This window comes from Erythrolamprus reginae, chromosome 9, assembly GCF_031021105.1.
Source record: "Erythrolamprus reginae isolate rEryReg1 chromosome 9, rEryReg1.hap1, whole genome shotgun sequence".
Taxonomy (NCBI): domain Eukaryota; kingdom Metazoa; phylum Chordata; class Lepidosauria; order Squamata; family Dipsadidae; genus Erythrolamprus; species Erythrolamprus reginae.
The window spans coordinates 52,824,902-52,838,814 of NC_091958.1; the positions used below are offsets into that span (position 1 = coordinate 52,824,902).

At 43.1% G+C, this 13,913-nt stretch overlaps 1 protein-coding gene across 2 annotated transcripts in view; it reads left to right on the forward strand.

The window, feature by feature from the left end:
- LOC139172322 (E3 ubiquitin-protein ligase SMURF1) overlaps positions 1-13,913 on the forward strand; it is a 63,849-nt gene that overhangs the window by 43,077 nt on the left and 6,859 nt on the right. For both annotated transcript variants that reach the window (XM_070761302.1, XM_070761301.1), the window contains exons 12-16: positions 327-441; positions 6,889-7,067; positions 9,702-9,839; positions 11,342-11,462; positions 12,625-12,826. In XM_070761302.1, the coding sequence (XP_070617403.1) occupies positions 327-441; positions 6,889-7,067; positions 9,702-9,839; positions 11,342-11,462; positions 12,625-12,826 (755 nt within the window). The remainder of the gene's footprint in view (positions 1-326; positions 442-6,888; positions 7,068-9,701; positions 9,840-11,341; positions 11,463-12,624; positions 12,827-13,913) is intronic.

Genomic DNA, 13,913 nt, shown 5'->3' on the forward strand with positions numbered 1-13,913 from the left:
CTCCAGAAAAGCTGACATGATTGTGGACTCTGCTCCATAATGGTTTTTTTCCCTTAAATGTTGGCAAATCCCCCTTGCTGGCGTCAGCCTTTTTCCAAAGCATCTTATGCTGTCTCATAAACCAGCATTTCTCAATCTCAGCAAATTTTTAAGATCCATGGACCACAACTCCTAAAAATTCCCCCGGTCCACTCATCTTAAAGATGCTGAGCTTAAGACTGTCATAGACCACCTTGGGAACTAATCCAATTTCTGAAGTGGAATAAACTTTTACTTTCATTCCCCATTCTACCATTTCTAATCTTGTTGAAAATTACATCCGGCAGGGAATGGCTGTACCTTCTATGTCACGAAATGCTGAATCCGTATTACGGGCTTTTCCAATATTCAACCGATAACATTTACACGCTGCAAATAAATCCCGATTCCTCCATCAACCCCGTAAGTACTCTTAAAAGCCAAGGAGCTATTGGTGGTTTTTGTAGATCAGTGTTAGAAGGAGCAACGATCTCTTAACACAGGGGAAATACTGTATATATGTTAGATTGCCACGGGATGTTATTTATTTTGTATATTTTGTCAAATTTGCATGGGTGCCCATCTCACAAAATTTGATTCTGGGTGGCCTGTAATGCTTGTAAAATTAAAACTTTTATTGTCATCGCCTTTTACCTGGTCAAGATGGTGCATCATAAGAAATTTTTTTTGAACCTAGGTACCTCAAGTGGGCTAGCTTACAGAATGAGCCCCAAATCCAGGACCCATGACTCCTGAGCATAGTTCCCTCTAAGCTGAGCAGTGAGCAATCGCTCACTTAAAAATCATCATCAAATCAGAGATTTCCAAACCTGCCCAGAAGCCGAGAGGGAAAGAGTGAGAGGGAAGGAGAGAGAGAGGAAGAGAGGAAGAGAGAGAAACAGATAGAAAAAAGAGAGGAAGGAAAAGAGAAAGAAAAAGAATGGGAGTAAGGAAGAGAGAAAGAAAATCAAAATCTAGTTTGAAACTAGCTCAACTATTTAAGTGGCATTTTGATATTGATAGAGTTGCCCTATTATGAGCTCACTGTTATAGACACACAGTACAGTATTTTATTTTGAAATTTTCTGACGCAAAACAGGGTGGGTTTTTTGTCTGTCTGTTTGTTTGTTTGTTTGTTTATGTATGTATGTATGTATGTATTTATTTATTTATTTATTTATTTATTTAATTATTTGTTATTTCTGTGCCGCCCAGTCCCGAAGGGACTGCCGCTCAGACACTATACTTTTCCGCCCACCCCCCCCAAAAAATTAGAGGGAACACTGCTCCTGAGAGAATAAAATTTGTGGAAATTGTGGTTGCTTCAGTGCTACTAGTTTTCCGCTGGACGGCTGCTGTGGTCTTCATTTTCCGCATTCCGTAACAGTTTCCCAGCCAGTCTAGCAATCCCTCGCTCCCTCCCCCACGCAGCAGCAGCCACTCGAGTTCTTCTAGTAGAGCTTAGAACCCACTATCCAGTACTGGGAGGCCAAAGTGACATCTTTTTCCTCCCATATTTGATTTTCTGTACACTCTGCGAACCGATTAATGTCTATTTTTCAGTCGAGTCCCCATAGACCATGGAAGGTAAGCGTACACGAAATAGGGCTCAAACCCGAACTAACTTGCTTCTAATGGACTAATTGGTGTAGCCCAAACTTGTTTCCACAAAGGCAGGAGTGGGCAACGTTGGGACGGGGGGGTCATGATGACCTTCGCCCTTTGCAATCAGCTGGGACAAAAAAGTGGGGTTGTAGCGCAGAGGTGAATGTTGTCCGGCTATTCCCATCCTGTCCTCCTTTCCTAGGTCAAGATTTGGCCTTGTGGCTGTTATTGCTGCTCCCTCCACGAATCTGTTTCTTTTTCCTTTCCGCCTTTTTCCTCTGACATTTGCCAGTATCATCCCTTTAAAGAACCGTGGTGGCATAGTGGTTAGACTGCAGTATTGCAGACTCACTGCTCACTGCAAGAGTTCAATTCTGAATGGCTCAATATTGACTCAGCCTTCCATCCTTCCAAGATTGGTAAAATGAGGACACAGATTGTTGGGGGCAAGTTTGGAAGTTTGTTCCAAGGATCTACTCCTCTTTCAGTAAAATAATATTTTCTCATGTTGCTTTTGATCTTTCCCCCAACTAACTTCAGATTGTGTCCCCTTGAACACAAGAACGAGGGGACACAATCTGAAGTTAGTTGGGGGAAAGGTCAAAAGCAACATGAGAAAATATTATTTTACTGAAAGAGTAGTAGATCCTTGGAACAAACTTCCAGCAGACGTGGTTGGTAAATCCACAGGAACTGAATTTAAACATGCCCTGGGATAAACCTAGATCCGTTGTAAGATAAAATATAGGAAATAGTATAAGGGCAGACTAGATGGACCATGAGGTCTTTTTCTGCCGTCAGTCTTCTATGTTTCTATGCAAGAGGCTAACTCTGTAAACCGCTTAGAGAGGGCTATAAAGCACTGTAAAGCGATATATAAGTATTATTGCTATTGCTATTACCCTCAGTGCCAGGCCTAGAGCTGTCAGGTGTGAATGGAATTTGGAAAGGTTGACTGGGAAGCTGTTTGTCAACTCCTCTCCATCTTTGGTCTGTTGGGCAGAGCTGAGCCAGCTCAGAGAGCCACGCATAGGAGCTTCCCCTGCCATTCTCTGTGCAGGTTGGAAAGGTTGGAGAGTGTTGTGAATGTTCCCTTAATGAACTCAATCTGTCTAGTCTGGAGGACAGAAGGGAAAGGGGGGACATGATCGAAATATTTAAATATATTAAAGGGTTAAATAAGGTCCAGGAGGGAAGTGTTTTTAATAGGAAAGTGAACACAAGAACAAGGGGACACAATCTGAAGTTAGTTAAGGGAAAGATCAAAAGCAACATGAGAAAATATTATTTTATTGAAAGAGTAGTAGATCCTTGGAACAAACTTCCAGCAGACGTGGTAGATAAATCCACAGTAACTGAATTTAAACATGCCTGGGATAAACATATATCCATCCTAAGATAAAATACAGAAAATCGTATAAGGGCAGACTAGATGGACCATGAGGTCTTTTTCTGCCGTCAGACTTCTATGTTTCTATGTTTCCCTGTCAGCCTTTAGAATTGTCAGATTCAGAAGACGAAGATGATGTACAACCTGTTAATTACCCCGATTTAAGAGCTGTGGAACAAGCTAGTGAGGATGAAAGTGAAATAGAACAGCCGTCTGATGAAAGCATGCAGAGTCATGTTTCTTTTGATAACGGAAGTATGGAAGGGAGTCCTTGCTTAAATGCAAAGTTCCGAAGGTTACAGGAAAGGGGAGATGAAATTGGGGGGGGGGGGGGAAATGCTATTCGGAGTGTGTAATTAATTACATCACTTCTGGAATTTAACAGAAGAGATAGATGCTTTCTTCAAAGTGCTGGAAACAAAAATGGTGGCATATGTAGTCTCTCCGGAGAAGTAAGTTATATATTGCACAATAAACCACTTTTCGATAGCGTGAACCTGACTCAGAGATGAGAAGATGCTTTGAAGTAGACGACAGACTCTTATTTTAGAAAGAATTATGACTTCGTAGTTTAGTCTGTGAGATTGGGATGCATATTTTCCATGCCGGAGTTGAAATGACGTGATCCAATGTGGAAGGAATAATAAAAGGGATCTTGTTTTGAAAATTTCAAGTTGTAAAGCTCGTATTATTTGGGCAGCCAGCCCGATCACAGTCCAGATCCAGAACAGAGAATAGAATCAGAAAAGTGAGCATTCGAGAGGGCCTATCTTTTCTCTGTCAGTGATGAAGAGTGGAAGATCTGGGAAGGGCAACCTGGGGAGAAGAAGAGGAGGAAGGGGGGTTTTTTTGTGTGTAATCCTGAGTTTTAATCAAATCACCCCAAGCTGAGGAAAAGGTGTGTGTATGTGTCAGAGAGAGAGAGAGAGAGAAACAGAAAGAGAAAGAGAGCAGCAGCAAGAGAGAAAGAGAAAGAGAGATCAGCAGAGAGAGAGAAAGAAAGAGAGAGAGAAACAGAAAGAGAAAGAGAAAGAGAGAGCAGCAGAGAGAGAGAGAGAGAGAGAGAGAAAGAAAGAGAGAGCAGCAGAGAGAGAGAGAGAGAGAGAGAGAAAGAGAGAGCAGCAGAGAGAAAGAAAGAAAGAAAGAGAGAGACTTGCCTAAAGGAGGAAAAAGAGACATTTTCTTCATAGGAGGGGAGGGTCTTCCTTTGCTGCCACAATAGTTCAGCACGAAACTATGACTCAGCCCTGACTTACAGCTTGTGGTTAAAAGCATCACAGGAAGCACCCAGAAGTGTCTGAGGCTGTTGAAGCAACCCAAAATAATTTGTTATAATAACAGTCTCAGCTGCTCCAGGCTATCTATTTTAAAGGGAAAGTAATTCCTCTCCTCCCCAACCCCCCCCCATCCTCTTGCCTCCCCCTCATAAGTGTTCCTAATGAACAGCAACCCTAGAGAAGCTGTATGAAATGGTTGGCGGGGGGGGGGGGGGAGAGACCTGGTGATTGCTATATGTTGCCCACCCCTGTTTGAAAAACGTCCCACTAAATATTAATTGCCTACGTAGCTCCTCGGAATTCATCTCTTCAAACAAACATAGGCATGTACTAACAGTTCACTGTGTATTATATAGATTAGGCTACTGTCTAACTGGGTTAGGATTGGACTCCATCCAATCCTAAATTTAAGTCATTAAAAAAAAAGCAACCCTTCAAGATTGGGGTAAAGCACAGTGGTTTAGTCCCTTGAATTGGAGAGGTCCAAGCCCAAAAGTTCTTGGCACAAACTGCTCTCCTAGATGATCCTACCTTGCAGGGCTGTGGTTGCATCAAAATTAAAAGGGGGCTTGCTAAATATGCTACCTGGAGCTCTTGGAGTTAGAACAAGATCCAGGTAAAGAACTTAGGGATATAGCGGAAGTACGTCCTCCTTGAAAAGGTAAGATGTTTAGGCTTTGGAGTGGAATAAGCATTAACCCAAGCAGTAAACATGCAGTTCTATATTTTAATTATAAATGCATTCCCTTATTTGTACGTTATGATTTCCCCCAAAGGACACTTGTCCCTGTGCAAGGAGGTTGCCACTGAACATCTTCAAGAAACACACATGCATTCAAGAAGTGTGGAAAATCAATGAAACCACCCCAAATAAGGGCTGGGCGCATAGTTCCCTCTAAGCTGAGCAGTGAGCAATCGCTCACTTAAAAATCATCATCAACTCAGAGTTTTCCAAACCTGCCCAGAAGCCGAGAGGGAAAGAGTGAGAGGGAAGGAGAGAGAGAGGAAGAGAGAGAAACAGATAGAAAAAAGAGAGGAAGGAAAAGAGAAAGAAAAAGAATGGGAGTAAGGAAGAGAGAAAGAAAATCAAAATCTCGTTTGAAACTAGCTCAACTATTTAAGTGGCATTTTGATATTGATAGAGTTGCCCTATTATGAGCTCACTGTTATAGACACACAGTACAGTATTTTATTTTGAAATTCTCTGAGGCAAAACAGGGTGGGTTTTTTATTTATTTGTTTGTTTGTTTGTTTGTTTATTTATTATTTCTGTGCCGCCCAGTCCCGAAGGGACTGCCGCTCAGACACTATACTTTTCCGCCCACCCCCCCAAAAAATTAGAGGGAACACTGGCTAGGCGTAGTCAGGGGGTGGCTTCATGTGTGAAGGATCAAAGAGGGGTGAAGTTCCGAATAAAAGTTCCGAATAAAAGTGGGTTAGTGCAGCCTTGATGACTTTCTGGGCTTCAACTCCCAGAATTCCCCAGCCAGCAGAGCTTTGGGAATTGGAATCCACCAATCCTAAAGTTGCGTGGTTCGGAAAGGCAGCGTTAAGAGAATTCCTGGCACCATTATTCCTTTAACTGTTCACTTTGCTTTGCTTTGCTTGTGGTTGCCCTCCAGCAGTGACTATAATTCTCTTTGAACTTGGCATTTAAGAGAAATCCCTCTGCTTCTGGCAAAACACCTGCAGCCGACAAGCCCCAGGGGCTGGAGGCTAAAAATAATGCTGGGTGAATCTTCCAACGAGACAAAAGGATCGTTCCAGCTTCTTATAAGCAGCTGATGAGTGAAAACATGTTTCAGCGCCATTTAAAGATGTGTGGACTTCGATTCTCAGAATTCTGGGAGTTGAAGTCCATCTTAAATGTTGCTGAGGTTGAGAAATTTATTTATTTATTTATTTATTAGATTTGTAGGCCCGCCCCTCTCCGAAGACTCGGGGCGGCTAACAACAATGAAAAGACAATGTAAAACAAATCTAATATTTAAAGAATCACTCATACATACAAGCATATCATGTGTAAATTCTATAAGCCCCTAGGGGGAAATGAAATTTCAATTCCCCCATGCCTGACGACAGAGGTGGGTTTTAAGGAGCTTGCGAAAGGCAAGGAGGGTGAGGGCAACTGTGATATCTGGGGGGAGCTGGTTCCAGAGGGTCGGGGCCGCCACAGAGAAGGCTCTTCCCCTGGGTCCCGCCAAACGACATTGCTTAGTCGATGGGACCCAGAGAAGGCCAACTCTGTGGGACCTAACTGGTCGCTGGGATTCGTGCGGCAGAAGGCGGTCCTGGAGATATTCTGGTCCGATGCCATGTAGGGCTTTATAGGTCATAACCAACACTTTGAATTGTGACCGGAAATCCAAATTTTCCTACAGTGTAAAACAAGCAAACCCCACATAATTGTACTGATTGGAAAAACATAAATATCAGATTCAAGGGACATATTGATGCTTCTCAGCCAGAAGATTTGAAACAACGGAGATTGACACTTCTCATGACACCAGCTAAAGTCTGGTGAAAGACAACTTAGATAGCTGTTGTTGGCATCTCTCGTGGTGAATGACTTTTCTCGATGGTTGACATATCTTTCAGGATCATCTGTCTTATTTCCACTTTGTCGGTCGGATTATGGGGCTGGCAGTGTTCCACGGCCATTACATCAATGGTGGTTTCACCGTCCCTTTCTACAAACAGCTGCTGGGCAAACCCATCCAGTTGTCTGACTTGGAATCGGTGGATCCAGAGCTACATAAGAGCTTAGTCTGGATTTTGTAAGTATTCTGTCCAATAATCCAGTGTTTCCCAACCTTGGCAACTTGAAGATATTTGGACTTCAACTCTCAGAATTCCCCAAGGTTGGGAAACACTGCAATAATCTACAATGGTTTGGTTGGGCCCAGAGGACCAGCTCCAACGAAAAAGATTTCCTTACTTCAATCACTGGTGCCTGCATAGATTTTAAAGTGGCTTTTGGCAGGATGGATACTTAAGAATTTCCAAAAGTACTCAGGAAAAAACTGGGACAATTTTGTAAACAATTAGCCGTGAAACCTCTGGATAACTGTTCCATAGGAGAAAGTCATCCTTGTACTTCATTAGAAACCTGTTCAGATGAACTCTGATTCTGAGTTGATTCGGCTTACTTGTAATTACTAAATTGATCTTCGGCACCGCTCATAACAGAGGCACGAGGAAGTATTTTAAATAAAGTCAACCAACAGTACATCAATGGAATATCTTTCGGGGGCAGAATTTGATCAGAAAATAACTTTTTAAAATTTGCATTCCCTCTGTGTCGGTTGCATAGTAACATTCCTGCGTGCAGGTATAAAGCTAACTTTCTTTACATCGATCAAGTAATGTAATCCAAAATACAGTGGAACCCCGACATAAGAGCTGCTCTACTTAAGAGCAACTCGAGATAAGAGCTGGGAGGGGAGAGATATTTTTGTTCTACTTACAAGCCCAAATTCGAGATACAAGCGCCAAGGAGCTGTCTCCTGAAGCCAAACGCTAACTTCCGCGTTCGGCTTCAGGAGACAGCTGCGAAGCGGCGCGCGTGTTTTAAAAGGTTGCAGCCGGCCTGGGGGGCTCGGGGGGGTGCTTGCAGCTTTCTTTCTTGCTCTTTTTCTTTCTCTCTTTTACCTTCCCTTCCTCTATTTCTTCTTTTCTTTCTCCTTCCCACCTTCTTCCCTCCCTCCCTCCCTTCACTCATTCCTCTCTTACTCTCCCCTTTCATAAGTTTCCTTGCTTCCTTCCTCTGTTCCTGTCCCTTCCCCCTTTCTTTCTTTCTTTCTTTCTTTCTTTCTTGCTCTTTTTCTTTCTCTCTTTTACCTTCCCTTCCTCTATTTCTTCTTTTCTTTCTCCTTCCCACCTTCTTCCCTCCCTCCCTTCACTCATTCCTCTCTTATTCTCCCCTTTCATAAGTTTCCTTGCTTCCTTCCTCTGTTCCTGTCCCTTCCCCCTTTCTTTCTTTCTTTCTCTCTTTTACCTTCCATTCCTCTATTTCTTCTTTTCTTTCTCCTTCCCACCTTCTTCCCTCCCTCCCTCCCTTCACTCATTCCTCTCTTACTCTCCCCTTTCATAAGTTTCCTTGCTTCCTTCCTCTGTTCCTGTCCCTTCCCCCTTTCTTTCTTTCTTTCTTGCTCTTTTTCTTTCTCTCTTTTACCTTCCCTTCCTCTATTTCTTCTTTTCTTTCTCCTTCCCACCTTCCCTCCCTCCCTCCCTTCACTCATTCCTCTCTTACTCTCCCCTTTCATAAGTTTCCTTGCTTCCTTCCTCTGTTCCTGTCCCTTCCCTCTTTCCTTCCTTCCCACCCTCCGTCCATTCATTCACCCATTCCTCTCTTGATCGCTTAAAGCCGGTCCCTGGTGCAAAAAGGGTTGGGGACCTCTGTCCTACAGGATTGGGTGGCAGAGAAGTTGAACATATGTAAATTTAAAAGTTTAAGAAAGTTTACAAGTTAAGTGAAAGAAACTTCATTATTCATTTATATGTACATGTACATTTCTTCATTAAAAACATGTCTTTCTGCATAATTTAGACTAACTTTGTGAGTTTTTTGAGGGCTGGAACCAATTAAAATTATTTACATTAATTCCTATGGGGAAAAGTCGTTCGAGATAAGAGCTGCTCGACTTAAGAGCCCAGGTCCGGAACGAATTAAACTCGTATCTCGAGGTACCACTGTAGTAGTACAGTGTTCCCTCGATTTTCGCGGGTTCGTACTTCGCGGTAAGTCTATACCACGGTTTTTCAAAAATATTAATTAAAAAATACTTTGCAGGTTTTTTCCCTATACCACGGTTTTTCCCGCCCGATGACGTCATATGTCATCGCCAAACTTTCGTCTGCCTTTAATAAATATCTTTTTTTTAATAAACTTTAATAAATAAACATGGTGAGTAATAATCTGAATGGTTGCTAAGGGAATTGAAAATTGAAATTTAAGGGTTTAAAGTGTTAAGGGAAGGCTTGGGATACTGTTCATAGCCAAAAATAGTGTATTTACTTCCGCATCTCTACTTTGCGGAAATTCAACTTTTGCGGGCGGTCTCGGAACGCATCCCCCGCGAAAAGCGAGGGAACGCTGTAGAGGGGTTTTTTTTCCTGCGCAAGGCAGAATATGAGGACCCGGATTGTGGGGGCAATATGCTGGTTCTGTTAAAAAGTGCTGTTGCTAACATGTAAGCCGCCCTGAGTCTAAGGAGAAGGGCGGCATAAAAATCGAATGAATGAATGAATGAATAAATAAATAAATATAAAAAACTGCATTCAAAGTGTGGATCAGCCACAGAGAGCTCTGCTCTTAAAATAACATGTTTCGATAGGTCTGGCTAAATAAATAAAAAAAATACTTTGACTTGCAGAAATGACTTGTAGGCATTTGCAATTCTTGTTGACAGAGAGAACGACATCACTCCAGTCCTGGACCATACCTTCTGCGTGGAACACAATGCCTTCGGCAGAATTCTGCAGCACGAACTCAAACCCAACGGGAGAAATGTTTCCGTCACGGAGGAGAACAAGAAAGAATATGTCAGGTACCCTCAGCGAAGGCAAATTTTGCCCCCTGTCAGTGAGAGGCTGTCAGTTCCAACAAGATAGATGAGACAAATATACCACTGCCAAGGACAGGTAGTTTTTCACTTATGACTGCAATTGAGCCAATTGTGCCCAAATTTCCTCTACTTATGAACTTAATTTGTTCCCTGACCAGGTTCCTAAGTAGAAATGTTTGTAAGAAGAAGCAGTTTTTCCCATAGGAATCAATGTAAAAGCAAATCATACGTGCGATTGGGGAAACCACAGGGAGGGTGGAGGCCCTGTTTTCTCCCAGGAGATTCCTAGAGAAGCCTCACGGAGGCTTCTCCCCACCTTTTTCGGCCCTGTTTCCTCCCAGGAGATTCCTAGAGAGGCCTCACGGAGCCTTCTCCCTGCTTTTTCCAGCCCTGTTTCCTCCCAGGAAATTCCTAGAGAGGCCCCACAGATGCTTCTCCCTGACTTTTCCGGTTACAGTTTCGGAGGCTCGGGTTTGTAAGGGAAAAATAGTTCTTAAGAAGAGTCAAAAAAAAATCTTGAACGCCCGGTCCTTATCTAGAAAAGTTCGTAAGTAGAGGCGTTCTTAGGTAGAGCTACCACTGTATTTGAATTTTGATCACGTGATCACAGGGATGCTACATTGGTCATGAATGTGAAACACAGTCGTAACTCCCCTTTTCCGTGCTGTCGCAACTTTGAACAGTCACTAAACGAACAGTTATAAGAGGAGGACTACCTGTAGTCAGGACTACTTCTATTGTAATGCTATGATAATAGTGTTAGCCATGGCTGGTGTCTGCAAGGTAGATCAGCAAATCAGAGTTGTAGACTCAATGGAAGTTGGACAACCTCCCAGAAGAGGCTGTTTCTGATGCTAACAAGAAGACCATCTGGAGATGTCCATGAAGTCACCATGGCTGGAGTTTCCCTCTAAACTGATTTGGTTTATCTCTTTCGATAACCTGTGACTTCTTTTTCTGGGAGTGGGGGGTAGCAGGTTTTATTATTTATTTATTTATTTATTTATTTTATTTATTGGATTTGTATGAAGCCCCTCTCCGGAGACTCAGGGCGGCTAACAGCAATAACAAAACAGCATATAATAATAATCCAATACTAAATACAGTTAAAAACCCATTATTATAAAAACCAAACATACATACATGCATAAAATTGTAAAGGCCTAGGAGGAAAGAGTATCTCAATTCCCCCATGTCTGGCGGCAGAGGTGGGTTTTAAGCAGCTTACGAAAGGCAAGGAGGGTGGGGGCAATTCTAATCTCCGGGGGGAGTTGGTTCCAGAGGGCCGGGGCCGCCACAGAGAAGGCTCTTCCCCTGGGTCCCGCCAAGCGACATTGTTTAGTTGACGGGACCCGGAGAAGACCCACTCTGTGGGACCTAACCGGTCGCTGGGATTCATGCGGCAGAAGGCGGTACCGGAGATAATGTGCAAATATTTACCATTCCAGTAGTAATTCTGCACTAATTCTCTTTCTCTTTCCCAGGCTGTATGTAAATTGGCGGTTCATGAGAGGAATTGAAGCCCAATTCCTGGCCCTTCAAAAAGGTTTTAATGAACTCATTCCTCAACACCTCCTGAAGCCTTTTGACCATAAGGAACTTGAGGTATCGGTTGTATATTTCACACTAACTCTTGTCACTTTTCATATAGCCTCAAAGGCCTAAAATAGCTCTGTGTATGTTTTCCTTGTTCTGAATTGATGCGTTAGATAGAATTCGAGGATGAGGAGCAATGCCCAGAAAATTTAATTTTGAAAGGACGTTTGTTAACCTGGGGGCCTTGACTTGGCAAACTTAAATTCGGGGCAGTTTCTATACTAAAGCACATAGTGGAAAAGGAATATCTTCTGCCCTTGATGGTCTCCTGAAATGCTAAGGAATATGAGAGAGGGTGCAGAGTCAAAATCCTGGTAGAGAATTGGAAGATTCCAGGGCCTCTGCTTTTCTTCATACTGAGTCAAATTCCTAAGATGGTTTTTTTTCAGAGCACATGATTTGTTTGTTTGTTTGTTTGTTTGTTTGTTTGTTTGTTTATTTATGCATTTATGTATCTATCTATCTAATCTATCTATCTATCTATCTATCTATCTATCTATCTATCTATCTATCTATCTATCTATCTATCTATCTATCTATTTATTGGATTTATATGCCGCCCCTCTCGGAAGAATTGGGGCGGCTAACAGCAATTATAAAACAACGTACAATAATAATCCAACACTAAAAACGATTAAAAACCCATTAATATAAAAAACCAAACATACATACAGACATACCATGCATAAAATTGTAAAGGCCTAGGGGCAAAGAGGATCTCAATTCCCCCATGCCTGGCGGCAGAGGTGGGTTTTAAGCAGCTTACGAAAGGCAAGGAGGGTGGGGGCAATTCTAATCTCTGGGGGGATTTGGTTCCAGAGGGCCGGGGCTGCCACAGAGAAGGCTTTTCCCCTGGGCCCCGCCAAACGACATTGTTTTGTTGACGGGACCCGGAGAAGGGGCACTCTGTGGGACCTAACCGGTCGCTGGGATTCATGCGGCAGAAGGCGGTCTCGTAGATACCCTGGTCCGGTGCCATGAAGGGCTTTATAGGTCATAACCAACACTTTGAATTGTGCCCGGAAACTGATCGGCAACCAATGCAGACTGCGGAGTGTTGGTGTTACATGGGCATTTTTGGGAAAGCCCATGATTGCTCTCGCAGCTGCATTATGCCATCCCGTGTTGTCCCCGTGCTTAACAAAAGCTTTTTTTTTTTTTGGATTCCCAGCTCATCATCGGTGGCCTAGATAAGATTGATCTGAACGACTGGAAATCCAACACGCGTCTGAAACACTGCATGGCCGACAGCAATATCGTCAAGTGGTTCTGGCAAGCGGTGGAGGCCTTTGACGAGGAAAGGAGAGCGCGGCTGCTCCAGTTTGTGACGGGCTCCACGCGGGTTCCCCTTCAGGGTTTCAAGGCTTTGCAAGGTGACTGATCGGGGGGGCTGAGTTAGGAGGCTTGTTGGGCCACAGGCAGATTGGGGGGTGGGGGTGAGACCTGCTTTTCCATGCCAGTCAATTGGCCTTCCCTCCTTCCCTCCATCTCCTTCCTAACTGTCCCACCCAAACCTCCATTGGTGAAACAACGGGTCCAAAGACGGGCTACAAAAATGGTGGAAGGTCTGAAGCATAAAACTTATCAGGAAAGACTTCATGAACTCAATCTGAAGGAAAAGGGGGGACATGATCGAAACATTTAAATATATTAAAGGGTTAAATAAGGTCCAGGAGGGAAGTGTTTTTAATAGGAAAGTGAAAACAAGGACAAGGGGACACAATCTGAAGTTAGTTGGGGGAAAGATCAAAAGCAACATGAGAAAATATTATTTTACTGAAAGAGTAGTAGATCCTTGGAACAAACTTCCAGCAGACGTGGTAGATAAATCCACAGTAACTGAATTTAAACATGCCTGGGAAAAACATAGATCCATCCTAAGATAAAATACAGAAAATAGTATAAGGGCAGACTAGATGGACCATGAGGTCTTTTTCTGCCGTCAGACTTCTATGTTTCTATGTTTCTTCCCTTTGAACATAAATCAAGCTGCCTTAACACTGAATTCGGGCAAGATTCAGATTACCCATTTGGGGGACAAAAGTTCAGACTTTGTACTAGAGGGGGTGCTCTTTAAAAAACAGACAAATAAATGGACTTGGGGAAAATAAACAAATGCACTTGGGGAAAAGGAATCCTCAATCTGAGTCTTGTATTGGCAATTGTGTGCTAGCAAAAACTTCAGAAGAGAAGGATTTAGGGGTCGTGATTTCTGACAGTCTCCAAATTGGTGAACAGTGCAGTCAGGTGGTAGGGAAAGCAAGTAGAATGCTTGGCTGCATAGCTAGAGGTATAACAAGCAGGAGGAGGGAGATTGTGATCCCGCTATATAGAGCGCTGGTGAGACCACATTTGGAATACTGTGTCCAGTTCTGGAGACCTCACCTACAAAAAGATATTGACAAAATTGAACGGGTCCAAAGACGGGCTACAAGAATGGTGGAAGGTCTTCAGCATAAG